Genomic DNA, 24,931 nt, shown 5'->3' with positions numbered 1-24,931 from the left:
TCAGAACATCTATATCCACAGTCTTTTTGTTTTTATCGTTGGATTGATTTCACTGTGGATCACTGGGTCTTCTTTTTGTCTTTTGTTGTGTTGTACCTGAATGGAAATCACTTAGGTTATAAGTGGTACATAAATACTAAAATAAATTAAAGTTATTCAGCAGTTTTCCAGATGAATTATGTGGTATTTATGGAGAAGTGATACGAATACTTAAAGTTGGGATCACATCTGAATTATCTTTATGTGGTGGTCAGCTCACTGAATATTGAACCACAAGTTAGTAGTATTGGGGGGGGGGGGGAGATACAGGGATGTACAATGATCTTATATTGATTTATTTTTATATTTCTTTATGTTTTGCTTTTGTTTCTTTTAAATTCATGTTGTAATCAGCTTTCTTCAAGATTTTCTTGTCAAGAGCAGAATATGCAAATGTTAATTAAATTGAATGAAATTAGCCTTTTTCCCTTTCAGAAATGAAAACATTTTTACACATGCAAACAAATAGAACTCTTCATTGCTAAATTTAACAGGGACGTTCAGTGAAATAAGGTCCACAACTAAGCTGCTCTATATGAGCTATTTGAGACCACCCCGGAGCTGAAGTGGTATTACCATATTTGATAATAATAAACCAGTTTTAAATTCAACACATACTAAAACACTAAGGGGCTCATACTCAAAACAAAAAATAAGTTTAAAAAGTGGCCTAAATGGGTACTTGAACGATCAAAAGCCTGATCGTCCAAGTGCCTATTACCAAAGCTGGTTTTAGACGTATCTAAAACCAGCTTAGGCCTTTCCCCTGCCTCTACACGCATAGAGTGAAAAGAGGTGTTTTTAGAGGAGGGGAAAGGGCGTGAGGTGGGCCGACCTAGACATAGGCGTACAGTAGGTATAACCAAAGATTTTGACAATTTGCCTAGTCGGCACTTATACGTTTTGACTTGGATCAAGTCAAAACAGGTATAAGTGCCGAAAAAGGGGCTGCTGAGCTGATCACACTGCCATGATGAGCTCAGCAGCCCTGGCAACCTGCCTACCACTACCACCACCGATCGCAGCAGGAGAGATGGCTCTGCGGATGGGGGCCCGATTGGGGGTTCGGGGGGGGAGTGATCGTGGGTAGGGGGTGCGCCGAGGGCAGGAGGGCCTGGGATCCTTCCTACCCCTATCGTTGTCGGATGGGTGGGTAGTTGCCGGGGCAGGAAGACTTGGGCTCCCTCCTGGCCGATCCGATCGGGAGGGAGTGGTGGATTGCGGCAGGAGAGATGGCTCATTTCACCTGCCACGATAATTGCTGGGGAAAGGTGGATTCTGTAACCAGTGTTCTTTTTGACAGACACTGGTTACAGAACGCTCTTGTTGGGCGTTTGGGACTTAGGCTTTTTTTTTGGTTGATTATATATTGTTAGTGTAGATGTAGTGGTGGTCTGGGCGTTTAAACAGCTGAACGTAGAGGTAGGCCATTATAAAAAATTAAAAAAAGCCCACCTCCTTTGGATTTTTTTTTGAGAATGGACATTTTCCCTGCTTCTATTTTCAACGTATACGGCCTTAGGTCAAAAGGGGACTTAGACGTTTTTTTTTTTATTATGCCCCTCCACACATTCACACAAGTATATCATGAAGCCATGCAGACAATCATGAGCAACGGGAATAATTTGAACTGAAAAGTGATTAACAAGGGCCCTCCGTCAACAAGAGGCATATGGTGAGAGCACAGGATTAGAAATTCATAAGAGGTAGCACTTAGGCACCTGCCACTTTCTGCACCTGCTTGTTTTTCTGGTTCTGCCAAAGCTCTGCACCCATGAAGAGTTTTCTCGATTTATTCTTTCTCTCTACTCTCAGGCAATGTACAGTACATTCAACAAATAACAACAGTAACAATAATAGGCCTGTTTACTGCAAAAGTTATATATTTGAACTCGTAACTTTTATTATTTTTGTCACACAAAGAGTTGGGATTTGGACAGTTGTATTATATATTGTTTGCTCTAACAGAATTCATTAAAATCTCATTTTTTGTTTCTGTTGACTTTAGTGATTTTTCCCTAGCGATAGTCACAATTTTCAAAAAGGGAGGCCTTGATGGTTTTTCCTGCAGAATTGTGGCAGAGTTGATTCATGCCTTGCCTGCATGTCTCTCTCTCTCTCTAAAGCGGTTGGGTAGTGGGGGGAGGGGGGTATGGCAGGAGGAATTGGGCACTCCTCCTGCTGGGAAATGCTCCGGGTGTTCCAGCAGGAAGAATTGGGCACTCATCCAGTCGGGGGTTGCTCAGGGGGTTCTGGCAGGAGGAATTGGGCACTCCTCCTGCCGAGGGATGCTTCCGAGGGAGGATGTTTCGGAGGGGGTGAAGAGGGGATGGCAAGAGGGAATGGGCATCCCTCCTGCCGCCTAATTTCCGGGGGGGGGGGGGGCGAGTTCCCTGCTGCTGTCGCTCAGCTGATCGAGCTCAGCGGCAACACGATTCTCTAAACAGTGTCTACGACATGGACGCCAGTTAGAGAATCGGGGTGGCAATTCTGTATAGGACACCTATGTGCCATTTTCAAAAGCTGCTTACGCGGCTGCCGAGACCGGGTGTCTTATACAGAATCAGGCCCTTCGTGTCTCTAAACAATCAGAGTACGATGCCAGGTACTCGTGACATGGATTGACCACCATGAAGACAGGATACTGGGCTAGATGGACCATCGGCCTGACCCAGTAAGGCTTTTCTTATGTTCCTTAATTTAAATTATTTTTGTGTAGGTACATAAGAAAATTCATCTGCATTGCCTGTGGAATGAAGCGGAAGGAGTAGCCAAATGGTTAGTGAATTGGCCTGAGAACCTGGGGTTTGATTCCCACTGTAGCTCTTTGTGACTCTGGACAAGTCAATTAACCCTCCATTGGCCCAGGTTTAAAATAAGAATCTGTATATAATATGTAAAACACTTTGATTATAATCACAGAAAAGCAGCCTATCAAATCCCATCCTCTTTCTTTTTAATTTTATTATTATACCTTTACAAAACAGATATTTAAAAGCACTTTATTGCATGCAACATAAGTGATCCTGTCTTTAAACTATGAACAGAGAGCTGGCCAAGTTTTGTTTCATAACAGAAAATAGATTTTTAGTTTTTGCTTTATGCCTTGATTGTAGTTATGGGGCTTTTACAATGGAAGTGACTGAATCCTATGAACTCCAAGAGTACAATGTCCTATGTAGAATCTTGTCTCCGTGCAAGTAATGGTTTATTTGCTACTGACTCACTTACAGCAATATAACTCAGCTCCAGAATGAATGTGTGTAAATGTTTCACAAGTAAATCCAGAAGACAGACAGAGCGTAATTTGGGATGGAGGGAGGGGGTGGAGACAACATTCACTGAACACAGTCGCACAGCAAAGAAAATCAATCTTTTCAGCAGTGATGGATCACAGAGCCGGACTATAACTTTGCAGGAATATACACAGTTGTATATAAAAACCATTAAAGTATTACAGTTAAACTCAGACATCAAGGAAACCGCAGTCCCTAGGGCTGAAATGTCTCTATTCAACTGCACTTTTCGTAGGTCTTGAAGAGGTATAGAAATGGTAAGTAATATATATATATATATAACAAGAGAAAGAGGGTAATTTTATATGGGTCAGGTAGGTAAATGAGTGTTTGGATCAGACTGCATACTTTTTAACCCTTGAAGTACATGCACGTTGTATACACGTCAATAAATGCAACATGAGCGCTGGTGTCAGAAGTATGGGGACATGGCAAAATGGATCTCAGAGCTAGGAAGCTGACATTTAGTGAGTAAGACACATTTCTCTTTGCCCAGCTCATGTCAGGCCACCATGGTAGGACGTTCTCATCCTCGAGGCAGAAAATAAGGAAGATAGGGCATCCCAACAGCGAGGTTGCGATAGAGGCCATTGTAGACTAGGGGCCCTTAAATACAGATCAGACAGATTTTAAGGTTTGGAAATTAGCCAAGCCAGTTGCTAAGCAAGTTGTAAACAGGAATGACAAACACTGTTTAAAATATCTGTATGCAAATGCCAGAAGCCTAAGAAACAAGAAAGGAGAGTTAAAATATATTGCATTAAACGAAAAGATAGCTATAATAGGTATCTACTGAACCTATGTTCTGCTGCACACAATGGTTTTTCCAATTCCAACAAAGAAAGAGTTGAGACTACAGCCTGTATGATCTGGAATTATTTATTGTTTGGAGCCTAGGGACTGGAATAAGCTTCCACTATATATCCAGAATCAAATGAACATTTCTATGTTTAAAAAACTGTTGAAGCAATATAGGGCTCATAATTTAAAAAAAAAAAAAAAAAGTCTAAAAAGTGGCCTACATGGGTACTTGGACGATCAAAAATTGTCCAAGCACCCATAACTAAAGCTGACTTAGGTCTTTCCCCTGCCTCTAAACGCATAGAGCGAAAGGAGGTGTTTTTAGAGGAGAGGAAAGGGCGGAATGTGGGCCGACCTAGATCTAGGCGTACCGCAGGTATAACCAAATATTTTGACAGGTTGCCTAGTCGGCACTTATATATTTTGACTTATACCAAGTCAAAACAGGTATAAGTGCTGAAAAAGGGTCCGCTGAGCTGATGGTGGCTGCAGCGATAAGCTCAGCAGTCTGGCAACCTACCCCCCCCAAAAGCAACCATTGTGGCAGGAGAGATGGCTCATCTCCCCTGCCGCAATGGCGATCACCCCTTTACCCGAACTGCCGCAACCCATGGCAAGAGAGATGCCCAATCTCTCCTGCCGCGGTTTGTGGCAGTTCGGGTAGAGGGGTGATCGCATTGCGGCAGGGCAGATAGCCAATCTCTCCTGCCGCGATAACGATCCCGAAGTGACATCAACCGCGACACTTTGGATCGTTATCGTGGCAGGAGAAATTGGCTATCTCCTCTGCTGCAATATGATCACCCCCCCTTTGACAAAATCGGGCAGGAGGGAGCCCAAGCCCTCCTGCCTAAGCAACCCCCACCCCGGCTGACTACGATCTGGGCAGGAGGAAGCCCAAGCCCTCCTGCGCAGGAGACTATGATTGGGCCAGGAGGGAGCCCAAGCCCATGTGCATAAGGCCCCGCCCACAGGAGAGGCCTAAGGCTACTGGCCGATTCCGGGCATCGGGACTCTATGAGCATCGGGAGCAGCACGGGCCATTCAGCACGGCTCACCACGCTACAAACTGCTAGCACAGTTTGATAGAAGAGATCCTAAATCTCCCTCAAAAATATTATTTTCCAGAAATTTATAAAATGCACTACTTAATCAATTATACACATTGACATTACCAGCCAGAGCCTTCTAAGCTTCCCTGAAACCCAGATGAGCAATCTTTTATTTGGGATTTTTTTTTAGTAACCACTGGTTTAAAATATTCGTCCTTGCTGAGAAAAAAAAAATTGTCTTCAGACAATTTTTTTTCATACACAATACCCCACAAATTTATCATACCAGATAATTACTTCCTTTAAAATTTTCTGTAAGTATCATCCAATCTATCCTTTGGGATCAGAGTTCTTTCGGAACTTCCATATTGCAATTCCTCTTTTTCTTCTGGGCACTCTTCCACCATTTGTTTTCCTTCATAGTATTCTATTCATTGCTTCCACTTGCCTGCAAATCCGCACTCAGACAAGTTGCTTTCATTCCATAACAGGTTCTTCCTTATCTTCTTATAATTCTAGTTCAGTCACCCATACTTTTCAGTAACTGCTCTGTTCGAGTACTTATAACTTCCCGACAGAGCTCTATATTATTTGTCTTTTCATGCTTTCTCCATTTTATAACTATGTTGTCAAACTATTGATTTTGGGTTTTTTGTTTGGTATTGTTTACTCTTAGTTGTTTCTTGTGACGAACCCATCTTTCTTTTGATTTTCAAAACAGGAACAATCTTTATATATCTTGAATGTCCTGTTTTTACCTGGTACACCCTCCTTCTTTTGTCATTCCTATTTGTTTGGAAAAGATTTCTCCCCTCCTGAATTTCCAGTCAGCTCAGTTTCCTTCCATTTATATTCCCTACCTTCTTCATGGCTTTCGTCTTTCTCTACCTCATCAGAACACTCTTTATACTCTTCCTCAGAGTAGTCATCCTGATCTGTTCCTTGGTCACAATCCAAACATTCCTCATGTTCCTCATCAGTAAAAATGTAATTTTCAGATGGCATCATCTCTGCTTCTTTTGGCCCAGTCATGGGAGCTATTTCAATGTAATATTTATGCACATCCTCCCATTTGTCATTTTTATGATTCTCTGTTGCCATACTGGGACAGACTGAAGGTCCATCAAGTCGAGTATCCTGTTTCCAACAGTGGCCAACCCAAGTCACAAGTACCTGGCAAGAACCCAAGGAGAAAAACTGATTTTATGCTGCTTATCCTATGAATACGCAGTAGATTTCCCCAAGCCATCTCAATAATGGTTTATGGACTTCTCTCAAGAAGCAGACCAACTTCCTTAAGCTGCATCAATAAATCTGGATTGATAAAGTGAAAGAGGAAATGAAGACGGGATTTTGTGTTATAGCTCATGCCTTTTTCAGGTGCAACTCAAAATGAGTTTCATTCAGGTGCAATATATATTTTCCTATTCCTGGAGGGCTTACTATCTTTACTTGTATATGACACAAATAAAGGTTAAGTGACTTGCCCAAGGTCACAAGAAACTACAGTGGATTTGAACTAGGCTTCTCTGGTTCTCAGCCTACTTCTCTAACTATTAGGTTCCTCCTTCACTCCATTATAAGTTAGGTGAGCTGACACAAAAAAGGAATCCAACGTAGTCTGGAGTAAACCAAGCAGCAAGCAAACAACAAAACACAAACTGCAGACTATGTACAGGAGGAGCAGCGCTGACGGTGCTCGGCACCAACTGCCAGTTTCACTAGTGGCCAGATCGGGAGCCCTTTCCAGCAGGGCACCTAGCATCATCTACACCCCTCCCCCGTTCCAGCAGGGGAGAGAACTACAGGAGGAGCAGTGCTGACGGTGCTCGGCACCAACTGCCAGTTTCACTAGTGGCCAGATCGGGAGCCCTTTCCAGCAGGGCACCTAGCATCATCTACACCACTCCCCCGTTCCAGCAGGGGAGAGAACTACAGGAGGAGCAGCGCTGACGGCGCTTGACACCAACGGCCAGGTCGGGAGCCCTTTCCAGCAGGGCACCTGACCTCATCTCCACCCGTTCCCCATGCCAGCAGAGTTTGTGTTTTGCAGAGAACTGGAGAAAATACTCCGCCCCTCCCCCGATCCAGCTAGGGATAACTGTGAGCAAGAGGGAGACGCCAGGGCCGCACCGAAAAACAGCCGCAGGCAATATTAGAATTGACTAGGTATTATAACTGTCCAACCCTCAATCCTATACCATACTAGATATGTCAGGTACAGTGACCTTTGCATCTTGCACCACCATGAGAACCACACTTTTAAGTTATACACAAGCAATCCTTCTGATACTTCTGCTCCTCACAGACTGGAAAACAACTGCACACAACATTTATCCAATACCTATCATAGCAAACTCCAAAGGAATTACCCAGCCAAACTGGCATCTCACATTAAACAGAAACACAAACTATCAGCCCTTCACATATCAACCCTCCCCAAAATCAACGACTAGTAAACCAACAAATCCATACAATTCTACAATACTACCCCTCCAAAGATCACTCATATACCTGAAAACAACAAACAACTCACCAATAGAATACACCCCTCTCAAATGTGCCTTTATGAACATCAGAGCCATTGGCCCTAAAACAGAACGCATAAAAAACTGGATAGAAGAAGATAACCTTGACTGCCTTTTCCTCACAGAGACCTGGCTCACCTCTGATACAGACCCCAGAATAACTGAAGTCTGCCCAAAAAGCCACAAAATGATACTGGTATGCAGAGAAAATAAGAGAGGAGGAGGAATTGCCATCATAGCCAGAGACACATTAAACATACACCTACAAGACAAAATAACAGACCAATACATGGATTTACTTGCCTGTCAACTCTCAAGCACATCACTTAAAGGAACACTCACATGCATACTATGCTACATAACCCCAAGTAACTGGAGCACAGCCAAACCAATATTTGAAGAATTTATCTATTGAAACTCCCTAGCAACTACCTACATCCTCCTCCTTGGAGACCTCAACCTTCACCTTGAAAACCAATCCTGCAAAAATGCTAAAACCGTACTAGCATACCTAGAAGCCTTAACTTATAAAATCTTAGATCCTCAGGCTACACATGAAAAAGGACACCAGCTAGACATAGTAGCATACATGTTCCAAGAGACCTCACACCCAGAAATTCAAACCTTAAACGGAAAATGGAACCGTTCCGTTTGGTCTGATCATTACACCTACTTCTTCGAAATCAATTGGTCTAGTAACAAATACACTCCAACTACTCAACAGACTACCTTCCTCTCACGCAAACATATAGATCCCACAGTATTCTGGACAAAAACAGACACCATAACCCAACACTACACACCTAAAGACTTAATCTCAAAATGGAACCTTCTAAGTAAGGCCATCCTAAACGAACTAGCCCCAGAAAAACCTAAAACCAAAATCCACAGAAAATCAGAAAAGTGGTTTGACAACAAACCACTCCAACTCAAAAGACAATGTAGACAACTGGATAGAAAATGGAGAAAAAGCGACCAAGAATCCACTAAAACAGCATGGATAGCAACAAACCGAAAGTACAAACAAAAACTGAAAGAAAAGAGAAGGACATACTACTAGAAACAAATCGGAGATGGACCCCAAGACTCAAAAAAGCTATTCCAGCTACTAAAAGTCCTCACAAACACAACATCATACATAGCACCCTTTTAGCTACCTACTTCAAAAACAAAATCGCAAATATATCAGAGCCTCTTTCAACGGAATATCCTCACACATAGGGACATCATTTCCACCAACAGAAAAAGAATCAGTCGCAGCAGATAGAACATTTCTCACCTATAGAATGGGCAGAGTTCAACAATCTTTATAACAAATATAGCCATGCAGCCTGTGACCTCAACCATTGCTCCCCATACCTACTTAAAACACCAAGCACATTATTCCGCTCCCTGCTTCTTCAATGGATATACTCATCACTACTTGAGGGTTATTTCCCACAAGAACTCAGCGAAATCATAATAACTCTGATATTAAAGGAGCCTAAAGGAGCAACAGACCAACCATCCAATTACAGACCCATTGCCTCAATCCCATTGTACATCAAACTGATGGAAGGTCTCGTAGCCAAAACTTTAGCCTCTTACCTAGAAAATCACAACATACTCCATCCCACACAGTCAGGATTCAGAACCAAATACAGCACGGAAACACTTCTAGGAACACTAATGGACACTGTAAGACAACACCTCAGTACAGGCAAGAAAATCCTGCTGATACAACTAGACCTTTCTTCAGCCTTCGACTTGGTAGACCACGATATGCTTCTACAGACTCTCGACTCAATAGGAATCTCAGGCAAAGTACTTACATGGTTCAAAGGATTCCTACAATCAAGAACTGACAGAGTCAAAACAATGCAAGAAAAATCAGTACCATGGTTCAACCCCTGCGGAGTTCTCCAAGGATCATCCCTATCACTTACACTATTCAATATATACATAGCTTCCCTCATTTACTACCTGGATAATCTTGGCATAATTTCATACAGCTACATAGATGACATCACTATTCTCCTATCCTTCGACCAACCAGAATCCCTCATGACAAGCACAATACAAAAAACACTCGAATCAGTTGCAATTTGGATGACAGAGCACAAATTAAAACTTAACCCTGACAAAACAAATTTCATCCTACTAGAAAATAACAAAACTCCAACATTAATTAATCTTATAATAAATTTGTTCTCATATCCACTTCAACCTACACTAAAATTGCTTGGAATCATAATTGACAGTGGCTGCACTATGCAACCCCAAATTAACAAAATAATAAAGGCATCGTTCATGACCATGAGAAATCTAAGAAAAATCTGCATATTCTTCGAAAAGAAGCAATTCCTTCTATTGGTACAATCTCTTATCCTTGGGATGATAGACTACTGCAACATACTATACCTATCATGTCCCACGACCATGATAAAGCAACTGCAGACAATACAGAATACAGCTCTAAGACTTGTCTATTCACTAAAAAAATATGACCATATCACAGAGGCATACCATGACTCGCACTGGCTTCCAATAGAAGCTAGAGTGCACTTCAAATTCTACTGCTTACTTTACAAGACTATCAACGGAGAAAGCCCAACCTACTGGAATAACCGACTAAATCAATCCTCCTCAACCAGACACAGAAGAACCCACTCACTATTCTCTCATCCATCATCCAAAAATGTCAAACGAAAAAAACTTTATGACAACCTAATAGCCTCCAAAGCAGCTAAACTGGACAGACAAATCACCACCCTGTTATCTTCAACTACAAACTACAACACCTTCAAGAGAGATACTAAAACCATACTCTTCAAAAAACACATAAAACCTATCCGGCACGACTAATCCCAACCCAACATCCAACATCCAACACTCTCTATACCCTTAGTAATCTCTAATATTCTTCTATTTACCTAATGTTATCTAAAACCACATAATTCACCCCATTCTTATCTCCTAAAGACTTCTACTTCCAGTTGGTAACTCTTTACCCAATTTTTTTTTTTTTATTACCTTAAAAATTTTATATCATCGCTTATTCTATTCTTTCAAATTTTGAATGTAATTCTTGTTTTTAGTTTGAATTAGAGAATGACACGGTGAAAAAATTGGTCCCCGTCACCGCCCCGTCCCCGTCTCACCATCCTCTGCACCGCCCCTTCACCGCCATTCCCTTCACCGCCCCGTCACCGCCACTGCCACCCCATTCACCGCCCCGTCACCGCCACTGCAACCCCATTCACCGCCCCGTCACCGTCACCGCTGCATATATAAAAGCCTAAAACGGGTACGATTTTAAATACTTTTCTTTATTTATGTATAAAGGAAACATTCTTTAAAACTTTAAAACTTAGTTAAATATTAGTTAATAACTATACAAAAACAAACACGACATGTACTTTTAATGCTTACAATGTTAGCCTACATGGTAAGTAGACGCGGCCGCTGTACCTAATCGCGGCAAAGATCTCCCTGCCGTGATTAGCATAGTGACCGCGGCTACGGCTGCAAGTCTCCCCTCCCCCAGCGATCACGGCAGGAGGGCACCCAACCCCTCCTGTAGACCCCCCCAACGGCCCTCCCGACAATCGCAGCAGAAGGGTACCCAACCCCTCCTGCCGGTCTTCCCAATGGCCTCCCCTAAGATCGCCGGCAGGAGGGTACCCAACCCCTCCTGCTGGAGCCCCCCCGACGATCGCAGCAGGAGGATATCCAACCCCTCCTGCCAGCTCCCCAACAGCCCCCCTATGATCACTGGTAGGAGGGTGCCCAACCCCTCCTGCCGGCCCCCCCAACGGCCCCCTATATCGCCAATAGGAGGGTACCCAACCCCTCCTGCTGGAGCCCCCCCGACGATCGCAGCAGGAGGATATCCAACCCCTCCTGCCAGCTCCCCAACAGCCCCCCTATGATCACTGGTAGGAGGGTGCCCAACCCCTCCTGCCGGCCCCCCCAACGGCCCCCTATATCGCCAATAGGAGGGTACCCAACCCCTCCTGCTGGACCCCCCCCAACGAACCCTCCCACCCCGGAACCCCCTTAGTCTTACTTTCCAAGTTGGACCGGACGGCTCCTCACAAGTATGGCCAGCAGGCTTGCCTCCGTCCAAATGAGGCGGGCCCGCCCCTACCCTGCCCAACCCACAGGATCCTAGGGCCTGATTGGTCTAGGCACCTAAAGCCACTCCCGCTATAGGAGGGGCCTTAGGTGCTTGGGCCAATCAGGCCCTAGGATCCTGTGAGTTAGGCAGGGGAGGGGAGGGGCGGGCCCGCCTCATTTGGACGGAGGCAGGCCTGCTGGCCAGACGAGCGAGGAGCTGTCTGGTCCAACTTGGAAAGTAAGACTAAGGGGGTTCCGGGGTGGGAGGGTTCGTTGGGGGGGGGGGGGCCAGCAGGAGGGGTTGGGCACCCTCCTATTGGTGATATAGGGGGCCGTTGGGGGGGCCGGCAGGAGGGGTTGGGCACCCTCCTACCAGTGATCATAGGGGGGCTGTTGGGGAGCTGGCAGGAGGGGTTGGATATCCTCCTGCTGCGATCGTCGGGGGGGGGCTGTTGGGGTAGGCAGGAGGGGATGGGTACCCTTCTGCCGCGATCGTTGGGGAGGGCTGGTTCTGTCGGCATGAAGGGCTGAGCACCTTCCTGCCGGCGATCGTCGGGGGGGGTGGGCGGGTTCTATTGGCAGGAAGGGTTGATCTGACAAATGAGGAGCCAGTATATTGGGGGGCGGAGTCAATGCGGCAACGTGCAAGTTGGATCGAGAGTTGGAGGAGACAGACAACATGGCGGAGACATCGAACACCCGGTCACGAACACGGTGAAACACAGGTAAATAGCGGTTCCTAGAAGGGGGTACATTGGCCTGCGGGGACAAATCTTTTCACCGTTTTTGCGGGCGGTGAAAACTTTTGTCCCCGTGTCTGCGGTGATTTGGCTTTGGAGTCTCCATAACCCGCAGCCAAACCGCAGCCACGCCGCAGCTGCCTGCGGGGATCGCTCCCCGTGTCATTCTCTAGTTTGAATGTAATCCGCCTTGAACCGCAAGGTAATGGCGGAATAGAAATCACTAATGTAATGTACAGGATGCAGGCATTGTTTATTAAACCAAAAAATGCAGTGAATATACAACCTTATTACCAACCAAGAGACCCGACACGGTCCGTGTTTCGGATAACACGCCTTCATCAGGGGTCCATGGTGGTAAAGGTATGAAAAAAACCCGCAATAAAAAAGTATCAAACAAAGGCCGTGTCGGGTCCCTTGGTTGGTAATAAGGTTGTATATTCACTGCATTTTTTGGTTTACTAAACAATGCCTGCATACTATAGGTCACCATCATCCACAACACAATCAGTATATGTACAGTATATATACACACACCTACTTAAAATGTTCATGCCTTTTTCAGGTGTAATTCACACACACACATCCTGTGGCATGCACATCAGGATACTAGAGCTTTGCCATTCCCATATTCTATATACGTGGCAGGTTTAAAACCCAATAGTACATCACTTTTACAGCCTTGACAGCTTCTCTCATAACCATGATAACACCTCCCGCCATTTGGGACCCTATTACAAAAGCATGCGCTCATGCAGATCGCTCCATGGATAAGCAGCTTATAAAGCACATGTACAATAACCAGAAGGACCCAGCTATAGCATGCAATGCTTTCAAAAGCAACAGAGCTCTCATTGTTTCAATCTGAACCATGGCCATTCACTGCTACCTCACACACACCTCAGCATCTTTGCTGCATTAGCCTCTGACATGCTTTCACAGCTCTGCAAACAGCTGCCCTATAGAGTTTTTCCATCTGTTTCATATTACCTAGTTTCAGGGTCAAGGTCACTCCTCTCCCAAAGAAATCAAATAACCCTCCAGAATGAGATATGACAGCCCATAGCTTTGCTCCTATGCACTCAATCTCTTTTTTGCTCATGTGTCAGGTAGCCAACAGGTTTGTCCTGCACCTCCATAAGCCGAAGGTGAGGCAGCCATACAGACAGACTTTGCACCTCTTTTAGCAGCAACAGAAGCAGCTGCAGAAGCTCCCATATGTTAGGAAGAAACCTCTCCCTTTGTCCTTATACACCCCCCCCCTCTATTTTTGCCCCGAATGAGAAAGATGGGTCAGGAGGTAGTCCTACGTTTGGAGTTCTACTTCTTCCTGACGCTGTCCTTTGCTGCCATGATTGCAGCTATTTTATTGAGTCCTGCTGGTGGTCTTGAAGTAGCTCTGCCTCCTCAACTGAAGTCTAGCAGAGATGGTGCACAAATGTAGTATTGGAGCTCCTAGGGCAGCAGGATGCTGTCATGGAGGAATCGTTCAACAGAATGGAAGAATATGTGCAATGGATGTTGCATGTTCAAGAGTAGATGGCCAATGGCATCCACTCGTGAGCATGAGGGCCTCTTTTGCTTGCCCTTACCCCACTCCCTAGCCAACTTCTCACACCATATTTCCTCCTCTCCCTTGGGTGGTTTTTGCTCCCCCCCCCCTCTTCTCCCAGTATTTTACTGTAATTCTGTCCTGTGTCCTAGGTACCAGTCTCATCCTCAGCACCGGTCCAGGGCATACAAAATGTGTTTTATTTCAGGGCACAGGTCAGGGCCAGCGTTAGCTCTGGTATAGATTTTTATCCGGAGAAACTTGGACACATGGCTTTGGAATGCCCCAGCCCTTTCTGCCCCTAGCCACACCCTGTTCCGCTTCCAGTCCCACCCCATTTGGTCCCTAGCTTTGCCCCATTCTGCCTCTAGCCCTCCCCCCTCCCCCCCCCCGCAAAGCCTCATTTTTGCTTCCTGACCTCTGGGCCACATCTAGAGGGTCTCCGAGCATGCGTAGATGCATGTGACATCATCCGCCCATTCTCAGAAGCCCTCCAGACGTGGTCGAGAGGTTGGGGCATTTCAAAACCTGGACAAACTACTTGGCTTTGGAAAGTCTGTCCAGGCCATCAGACAGTCCTTTAAAAAGAGGACATGTCCGGGTTTTCCTGGACATCTGGTAACCCTACTTTGCTAGGCCGGAGAGCTATTCCCACCCACTCCTTGAGTCTATATCACCAGAAAGGAAAAAATATATCCAGACATCAGGAATGAACTTCAGTAACTTTGACTGAACCAGATAAAACATCTGTCAAGCAGGTATAAACTTGAGTGATTAAAAAAAAAAATGTCCAATGTTTACAATTCCAAAAAGAAACTACATCTACACTTAGTTACAGTGTGAACAGAAAGTCATTTCCTTATGCTCGAATAGTAATGAGTCTATCTCAACCCTGGTCCAAAAGAAGAGACAAGTTAATTTAATCATGTATTTTTAATGGTATAACTAATGGGCAGACTGGATTGTTCAGGTCTTTATCTGCCGTCATTAAATATGTTAATATATAATATATAGCCAGTTTATAGGGCCTAAATTCTTCCCTATTCAGGGACTGCTGTCTCTCCTGCTGCTCTTTTGTTCTCTCCAGCACCGTGAGGACTCACTTCACCAGAACTCTCCTCCCCCTAGGTTGACCTTTTCCCATCGGGTAACCACTCCTGCTCTCTTTCTCTACCAGGTCGAGAAACAAGCTCTTTCTCTTCCTATGCACTTGCACTGCAGTATAGGCAGTCTTTAAAATCTGTTATCACTAACCCAACTCCATGTTTGGAATTTCCTCTCAGTACATCAGTTATCAGCAGGGGATGGGTAACCAAAAACCCTGGGCATTCCCACTCTCTATTTTGGTCTCTCACATCCTGTTTCTTTGTGCCGATCTTGGTAAATCTCCCCTCAGCTTCATTGTCATTCTAGCGACCCCCCAGGAAATCTCCAGAACTTTATCCTGCAGGAGTGGGATTTCCTAAGGGGTTGCATTATTGTAAAAATAAATATTTATTATGTGTTTTACAATATATGTAGTCATATGTTTTCTAATATGGGACATTCTCTCTCTCAACCTTGTCCGAAGCCTGTTGCAGCTGGAGATAGGCCCATATACTGATGGACAGAGAGAGAGAGAGAGAGAGAATGGAATGAGATTCAAAATAAGCATTTTCTCTACTAGCTCCTCAGATTAGCTGCCACATACCTTCACACTAGGCCTCACCTTTTGGATCTTTTACAATGACCTTTACAGTGGGAAAATGACATGAGTAAAGCTCTCTATTGCAGTGACGCCAAACAGGTGTATAAGAGCAATGCTATAAGGCCCAAAATATAGCTTTCTTCTATTGTTGACATTATTTAAAGTAGGTGTAAATAGGGCAGACTATCTTGATGATGGGTCAGAACAATGGTCCATCTAGCCCAGTAGCCCATCCTCACGGTGGCCAATCCAGGTCACTAGTACCTGGCCAAAACCCAAGGAGAAGCAATATTCCATGCTACTGATCCAGGTCCAAGCAGTGGCTTCCTCCATGTCTTTCTCAATCACGGACTATGGACTTTTCCTCCAGGAAATTGTCTAAACCTTTCTCAAAACCAGCTACACTATCCATTCTTACCACAACCTCTGGCAACATGTTCCAGAGCTTAACTATTCTCTGAGTGAAAAACTCTTTCCTCCTATTGGTTTCGAAAGTACTTCCCTGTAACATCATAGAGTGTCCCCTAGTCTTTGCAATTTTTGACAGAATGAAAATGTCCTATTGGCATATTTTAATGCCGCACCCAGTACATTCTCATCCCAAACATGCCCCTTTTGCAAATGCATCTGCACCCCTATTATGTTCTTTTCTAAATATAGTTTAATATATGCCCCTCCATGTTCATGTCTATACACTCTGTCTAAATGCATATTTGATGTTACCCCAATGCTGCATATGAATGAAACATATTATACCTGCTCTTTCTTTTGCCAGACACTTGCCTCAGATTCAGTGATCCAAGCTTCAAAAACTGCAATAGACATCACAATATGATTCCCAAGGGACCTTTTATTTTAATACTGCTCCATTGTTGTGCAGTTCTTTCAGTAAGATAAAGTGTCGTACACATTTACCAAACCGTATAGAAACACAAAGAAAATCCATCTCAAATGTGTTTTATTTTCTCATTTTGAATGTACTGCAAGTTAACCTATCAGATGAGAGCCAGCCTCATGATGCATTTACTATACAGCCTGAAAACACAGGGATGATATGTAGCATGGATACCTAGTGTGACCATATGACTCCAGGAAAAAGGGGACGGATTGAGACATCCGGGTTTTACTTCCATTGAAAGCAATGGAAGTAAGGAGAACAGATTGAGACATCTTGGTTGCTTTCAATGGAAGTAAAACCCGGATGTGTCAATCCGTCCCCTTTTTTCTGGAGCCATATGGTCACACTATGGATACCTAGAATGCACCTTTCTTTTGTGTTCTAATTCCGACTCTGACACTGATTCTCTGTAAATAATTCATCCTAAAACTGCCTATATTTCCCTAATCATAACAGTGCAATACAAATTCTGACGTTCTGATCAGCATGCTATCATTTTTCCCACAGTTTTGCCAGCTCTCATTATCACCCCCTCATTATCTACCATGTTTAACCATAGAGTGTTGCTTACTTTGCATGCACAGCCCATCTGTACAGTTTTTGGATTGCAGAGCAGGCCCATCACAGTCCTTCCCACCGTTCTTTGGTGTTGGGTTGGCACATTCTCTCTTGCGCCAATGCGTGCACTCTGTCCCGCATGTGGACCATTTACTCCAACCTGTCCACTCACCATCCTCTGTCAGAAGAAAACAGAAATAAATGGAACAGGTTATACCAATGTAGAGAGACTCAAACAAGAAACATTCTTTGTAATAATGTTATCTATGTTGATTCATAGAAGGATATATGACAGACACATGGAGATTTGCTATACCTACAATACTTATATAAAATCTCCGGACTTAAAGCAGATATGTACAATAACTGGTTTGGTGAAAATCACTTTCTGAACACACATTCATTCCACTTCATGTTTATGACTTTCAAGAGATCATGGGCTTGAAATCCTGCCTAATCTCATGCAATGCAAGAGAGCTGAGTGACAGTCCAAAATTTTGATAGCAGTGGGATTCTGTCTCACACTGTTTGATGCACCTCTGTGTCCTCATTAACACATGCAATTACTAGCGCTCTATTAAATTTCTGTAATTTCTTTTTAGTATGCAAAAGCAGCATTCTGGTACAATTAAGCTCTTGGAAAAAAAAACATTTTGCAAGTCTATGACTGGAAATAAACAATGGAGCCAAATCCACAAATCCTACATGCATGTGTGTGCCACGTGTGTGAGAGATACGTGTCCTTCAGAAAATATTTTACCTGGGCACAGTGTGGTGCAGGTTATCTTCTGGACACTTTGACCCTCACAGAAGGATCCACCATTGAGAGGGGCGGGATTAGTGCAGGTCCTAGTACGCTTCTGAAAACCTTTTCCACAGCGATTGTTGCACACAGACCATTCTGTCCAGGTAGACCAACCACCATTGACTGAGATGTGAAAAACAATAAAAGAGCACTTTAGGTACTGGAAACAAATTTTCAAAATTAGCTTTCAAATACACTGACATTTGTGGCTATTGTTCTCTGATATGCTAATAGGTATCTTTCATGGGGACAAGGGATGCATGCCTTCTTCCATAACTGAGTTACTCACATTTCAGAACTAGGCCTAACATCAGAAGAAGCTGTCAAGTTTGGGGGACAAGGGTTTTTCTTTTAGTCTCAATGAGCTTTTTTTCCCCCCTGAATCACTCTTTGAAGGGTGCGTATTTTCTACTAAAATTACATACCCCCTTTTATGTAATTTTAGTAGAAAATACGTACCCACTTTGGGGTATTTTGTCATTTCTGTACAGATTAACAGCCTGCTATAACATAATGAGCAGTGCAAAACATATGCTTTGAAATGATGGCATGTACTTTGCCAATAGGCACGCACAAGGCTGGAGTTTGGGCAGAGCGTGCAAATACACATGCAGATTATAAAATACCATAATTTATATGTATACTTGACAAATATTTGTGTGCATATTTATGCAAGCTGTAAGGGTGGTGTAAATGTCCACCCCTGCTTCACGTAGGTTCCTTAGGAAGGGCTATAGCTCACTGGTTGAGCTGCTGGCTCTGCACCCATAGGTTGTGAGGTCAAATCCTTCTGCTCCTTCTGACCCTGGGCAAGTCACTTAATCCTCCAGTGTCCACCACTTTGAATGACAGCTTTGAGATGCCAAAGCAACAAAAAGGCAGTATGCAAGTCCCCTTTTCCTTTTACCAAAGCTAAGGACATGGTAACAGACGTTACTGTGAACTAAGACCCCGATTCTATAAACAGGACCTAAAACATAGACACCAAGCAATGCAGTGTATAGTGGCTGTCAATCTCGAATTAGGTGCCGTTTATTGAATCGCACCTAAAGGAGCCTAAATTGAACTTAGGCGCCAGTAGGCATCAACACCTCAGGTGCCCCCTATCTTGGCCTGACTACCGGCACCTAAGTCCAATTTAGGCATCTAGATGCAAAACATGCCCAAGATCCGCCCCTTAGCCATGCCTACTTTCTGGTAGGCGCCTCAGTCTAGGCATCTACCAATTTAGGCCCTACAATCTAATTAGTTGCTTTTTTATTGCTATTTACAGTAATTGTGATTTTCAATTAGTGGTGCCAATTAAGTCTAATTGTATAATAATGTTAGGTGCATAGATCCGCTAGAAGCGCCAATTAGGTGATAGATGCAAGGAACGGCGTCACAGTGCAGGTAGTAGAGATGAGGTATGTATCTAGATTTAAAAAGCATGGGACAAGCACTTAGGATCTGCAAATGAAAGGATAGGATTATAGAGCTTAGTAGTAGTTAATGAGGATGGGCAGACTGAATAGGCCATACGATCTTTATCTGCCATCACTTTCTCTGTTTTGTTATTTGTTGCAATGAAGAAGTTTCTAGAATCCCTGCTCCTATGAGTTGTCATGTCTAAGGTGATGTTTATATGTATGTTTATTAAAATTTGAAATACCACCATAGCATACAACTGTTCAAAGTGGTTTACAGTAAAATATATAGAAATATCATTTTATATTGCTGTTTTTGCAGATTAATTCCTTAATTCCACCTGGAACGGATCAATAAAATGATCAATAAATATGATCATTCTGAGAAATATCATGCCCAAATGCTAACTTGAATAAGTATGTTTTCAAAAGGGTTTTAAAATCTTTAAAGTTCATTTCCAACCAAATCTGACTAGGAAGCTGGTTCCAGAGACTCGGGGCTCCTTTTACTAAGCTGCAATAGTGGTTTTAGTGCACGCTATACCCTAACGCCAGCATTGAGCTGGCGTTAGTTCTAGCCTTGTAGCTCGGGTTTAGCATGCGCTAAAATTCTGCGCGCATTAAAAACACTATTGGAGCTTAGTAAAAGGAGCCCTTGGTAACAAATAAAAAGAAAGCTTTTGAATGAGTAAATTCTTATTTAGTCCTTTTGACCAATGGTAAAACCAACTTATTGTCTTGTAATGATCTTAATGTTCATAATGGAGTATATGGAATGGTTAAAGAATTTAGATAACTTGGGAGTACTGGTCGACAAGTCAATGAAGTCGTCCGTGCAATGCACGGTGGTGGTAAAAAGGGTGAACAGAATGCTAGGAATGATTAAGAAGGGGATCATGAACAGATTGGAGAAGGTTATTATGCTGCTGTTCTCCAATAATAGTGCACTCTGTTTAGAAAGAATGCACACTTTTTTTTCTGATAGTGCATCCATCTGAACCATTGTACATGTGTAAACCAATGTGCAAATCTTTCAAATTGCCAAAATATATTTCCATAAATTATCTAAATATATACTATGGGACTCATAATCAAAACAGAAATACGTCTAAAAACTGGCCTAAATTGGCACTTAGACGATCAGTGAGACAGGTCGTCCAAGTGCCGATAATCGATCCGGGTTTCAGACGTATCTAAAAATGACTTAGGCCTTCACAGTGCTGCAGTATGCCCAGAGTAAAAGGGGCGTTTTAGGAGGAGTGGTGAGGGTGGGATTTGGGTGGGCCATGGGCCATTCTAGACTTAGTCATACTATATATATAACCTAAAGTTTTACAACACTGCCTAGGCGAAAATTGGACGTTGTGACTTAGGCCATCTAAAACCAGGTCTAAGTCCACAGAAGGTATCCAAAGTAACCAGATAAGCACTGCAGACACAAAGTACAGACCCCCACAGAATGCCCCAGTGATCACTGACCCCACCCTGTCCCCATAAAATTCATAATAACAACTTTACATATCTGCCTCCAGAACATCAGCACCTGGCAGCCTGGCATAGGAAAGCCTAGTAGAGCTGCACAGAGCCTAGTAGAGCCTAGTAGAGCTGTACCTTGGGGGTGGGTTAGTGAACCAAGGAGAGGAGGACCCAGGCCCATAAGTCACTCTAATCACTGCCTTCATAAAGAAACATGTGCATCCCCCATAAAAACCCCAAACCCTTTTGTACTGCCATATAAGTGGCTCCTGCAGCCATAAGGGTTATTGGGGTGGTAGATAGGTGGGTCTAGTAGGCCCTAGGGGTGTTTTAGAGGGCTCACCATGATCTATAAGGGAGTTGTGGTGAGATGTTTATGTGGCACCCTTTTATGTGAAGTTCACAGCAGTGCCCTGTTAGGTGCCCCATTTCTCTGGTGCCATGTCTGGGTGTCCAGTCCCTCACTTTTCTGGCCCCTCCCATGCCCAAAAGTTCTTTTTCTAGGCGTTTTTGACTTGGATGAATTTTTGTTCGAAAATGGAGTATAAAGATAGATGACTTAGTGGTCTGGCCGGTCAAACAGCTGGACGTACAGTTGGACAATTTTCAGAAAAAAAAATATTTTCGACGTATTTTTCAAAAATGGACTTTTTACATGTCCGACTTTGGCCGACTAGCGACTTAGGCCCAAAATGGACTTAGACGTTTCTTTTGATTATGCCCCTCCCCATATAAATATTAAAATGCTTTTAGTGAAAATGCTCAGTATCCTTTGTCTCCTGCAATTTGAGTCACTGAAGAACAAATACGGGACCACCATATGCACTTTTATGTCCCTGTATGAGCATAACAAGCTCTGTGTTACTTCAAGCTCTTTAAATATGTGTCAAGGCTACTCAAACTAGTATAACATCAAGTGAAACATAGTAGCACTTATCTCCATCTTGTTGAAGTAACAAGTCGTGTTACGGACTGTGACTTCAAAGCGGCCCAGCAGGTTTTTTTTTTTCTATCTTTTTTTCATTTTTCCTCTTTGCTTCCCAATAAAGTGACCCGTGCTCCCACAATGTGCATGAATTGACTGCTCCTTTACCTGGTCCCAAGTTTCGCCTGCTAAGGCTTCCTCAGGAGGAGAGTAGATTATAATTGTGCTGGAGTGAGCGGGCAAGTCAGTTCCTTCCAAACAGCGCATAAACACGCTGAGATGTACACGATAAACCAATGGGAATAGACCAATGTGCATACATGAATAATGCACACATGCAGACTTTTTCCAAAACGGAGGCCTCTCTGCAGATAGTGTACATTCTTTTGAAAGGATATACACTCAATCACTTTGCTCCCATGACAACAAAATGGCCGCACAAAAACCAATAAAATGAACATTCCAGGAAATGACACTGGAAACAAAATAAAATTTTTCTAGATAACTTAAGGCACTGTTTGTAGAATATGGGCCTTAGTTCCCACATTAACATTTTCACAGGTTTTGCATACTAATATAAAATTAGTGCAGGGCCTTATTTTTAGGCTGCATTATAAATGGGCTTAATATGCAGGAAAGTCCCATGTTAAAATGCTCTAAATATATTGCTTAATGTTGTTTAGTAAAAAGGGTCCCTAAATTCTTTATTGTGACCTCACACGTATTTATAATCACCCTGCATTACGTGCAATTAGTTTTGAAAACTTAGGGCTCCTTTTATCAAGCTGCGCTACTGGGGTTAACGCGCGTAACGTTTCATCACGCGTTAACCCCTGTGCTGGCCTAAAAACTAATGCCTGCTCAAGGGAGGTGGTAGCAGCTAGCACGGCCGGCGGTTTAGCGCACGGTATTATACGTGTTAAACCGCTAGTGAGGCTTGATAAAAGGAACCCTTAGTGAAGCTGGCTGTGTCCGAGTTGCCAATTTTGCATCTATTTCCTTTTCATCCTCAAAGTGTAAGGATGGTTTTCACAGTGGCAGCTTCCAGTGACCTGATATGTACACCAGGGTTCTCATGTTCTATCCTGAATAATCCTGTGATAACCCTAAAAACACTTCCACTGAAGCAGGTTCCTAGCAGAGGCATAGCTAGGTGGAGCATGAGGAGTGCGGCTGCTCCCTCTAATAGACTTCAAAAGAAAACTGTGCCTAGGGTTACCATTTTTCAGGCCGCAAAAATCCGGACACATGGCCTCACCCTGTTCTGCCTCTGGCCTCGCCCACTTCTGCCTTCAGCTCCACCTAGTTCTGCCCCAGCCCCTCCCAGTTCAGGCTCCAGTCCCACCCCCAAAAACCTCCTCTTTTCTTCCCCGACAAGCTCCTGCTGTGTCTGGAGGGCCTAGAGCATGTGCAGATGTGTGTGACATCACCCGGGCATGCTCAGATGCCCTCCAGATACGGCTGGAGCTCGCTGGGGCTTTCAAAAACGCTAACAAACTGCTGGGTTTTGAAAAGTCTGTCCGGGACCCCCGACAATCCTCTAAAAAGAGGACATGTCCAGGTTTTCCCAGACGTCTGATAACCCAATCGCGCCTATGCGGTTTTCATGCTGTCACCTACTTTTTTATTACCGTCTACTTCCCCCCCAACCCCGATGACAAATCCTGGCTATGCCTCTGGTTCCTAGTCCCAGCAGACAAGACAACCTTTGAGCTTAACTGTATATGGTTTCAGGGACTGAGGGAACCCATTAGCCAACTGTGCAGCCCATCAGACTACACAGTATTTGTTTCACATTTCAGCTCTAAGCTAAGATGTCCTTAGCATCAATCATTTAATTTGCTAGAGAAACTTTTATAAACTCCTTATTGCAGCTACAAGGGATTGTTTACAATTAACTGTTAATTGCTTTATGAAATGAATGGTCATAGCTATCCAATGATTTGTCTTGCATCCCTGTCCACTAATTATAATGATATGTAATGTGCTGAATGGGCAGCTAGTTCGTTCGTGCTTCATTTCAGTATGCTAGGTTCTGTCCTTCAGGAAATATCCCCTGCTTCAGAGACACTGAGGAAAATAACTAGGTTGAAGAAATTTCCCAGATCGGGAGTCTTATGGTTTGTTTGTTTTTTTCCCTCATATTAAAACCAGCCTGGAATTCTTTGATTTGTATTGCTTTTCCCACCAATGTTTCTAAATCCCTTACCTCATAAAACTGTAACCTTTCTGAAGCAATAAAGAAGATGTGTAAATTCCTGATATTGATCTTTAAACAGCAGTACTGAAAGATTTCTCAAACCAAAGGAGCCGCCCTATCCTAAACATGGTCCACTTTATCATGGTTTCAGGGACTGATTTTAATTAAATTAAATTAAATTCAATTTTAATTAAATTTGTGTTTTTAACAGGGACCCCTCCTGACGAAGGACCCGAAACTCGAGTCGGGGGGCCGGGCTTAAGTTCAATTTTAACAAGCACGGATGATAATAGCAAGCACTATTAGCACTAGCACTTTAAGAATTAAGCACTTTAATCTCACCGCAGCTGGAAACTAAGGAGAATGAGGCCAAGCCTAATGAAGTAGTCATCAAGATAAGTGTACTTTGATTATCTATAAGTATACACAATAAGACTCATTGAGAGAGATATGTATATGAAGGAGGCTGGCAAAGGGACAAGAGAAGTGTTATGATGGTCCCAAAGTACCCCAGTTCGGTGAGACCACAGAATTCACGGGTATTGGTCTGAACACTTCACTATAAATAATATAATTATATTTATTAGTATTTATTCATAAGAGCTGTGATTATAATAAGTAGTGCCACTTTATCATGCCCATAATAACCCAATGGTTGGTTCATGAAAAATGTATGTGCGTGCGACTATTTGTGAGATTCTGAGCCACTATAATCAATAGGAACCAACTAAATCCAAAGTGTAAGACCTATCTGTGACATTCTTCTAAGTGTGACTGCTTCCCATGGGCAGTAGGAATTTCACAAATTAAAAAGTCAAAATTGCAGGTCATCTGGGATGCGTGCTGTCCCCTTAAAAATGTCCTTCTGAA

At 43.4% G+C, this 24,931-nt stretch overlaps 1 protein-coding gene across 3 annotated transcripts in view; it reads right to left on the bottom strand.

Moving 5' to 3' along the window:
- The window catches only part of UNC5C (unc-5 netrin receptor C), a 700,386-nt gene that overhangs the window by 112,091 nt on the left and 563,364 nt on the right, over positions 1–24,931 (bottom strand). For all 3 annotated transcript variants that reach the window (XM_033957834.1, XM_033957824.1, XM_033957818.1), the window contains exons 6-7: positions 18,010–18,177; positions 17,263–17,427 (exon numbers count right to left, since the gene is read on the bottom strand). In XM_033957834.1, the coding sequence (XP_033813725.1) occupies positions 17,263–17,427; positions 18,010–18,177 (333 nt within the window). The remainder of the gene's footprint in view (positions 1–17,262; positions 17,428–18,009; positions 18,178–24,931) is intronic.

The sequence above is a fragment of the Geotrypetes seraphini genome, chromosome 1 (genome assembly GCF_902459505.1).
Source record: "Geotrypetes seraphini chromosome 1, aGeoSer1.1, whole genome shotgun sequence".
NCBI classification, from domain to species: domain Eukaryota; kingdom Metazoa; phylum Chordata; class Amphibia; order Gymnophiona; family Dermophiidae; genus Geotrypetes; species Geotrypetes seraphini.
Note: the sequence above shows the minus strand (reverse complement) of the source record. Positions and strands in the feature narration are given on the sequence as shown.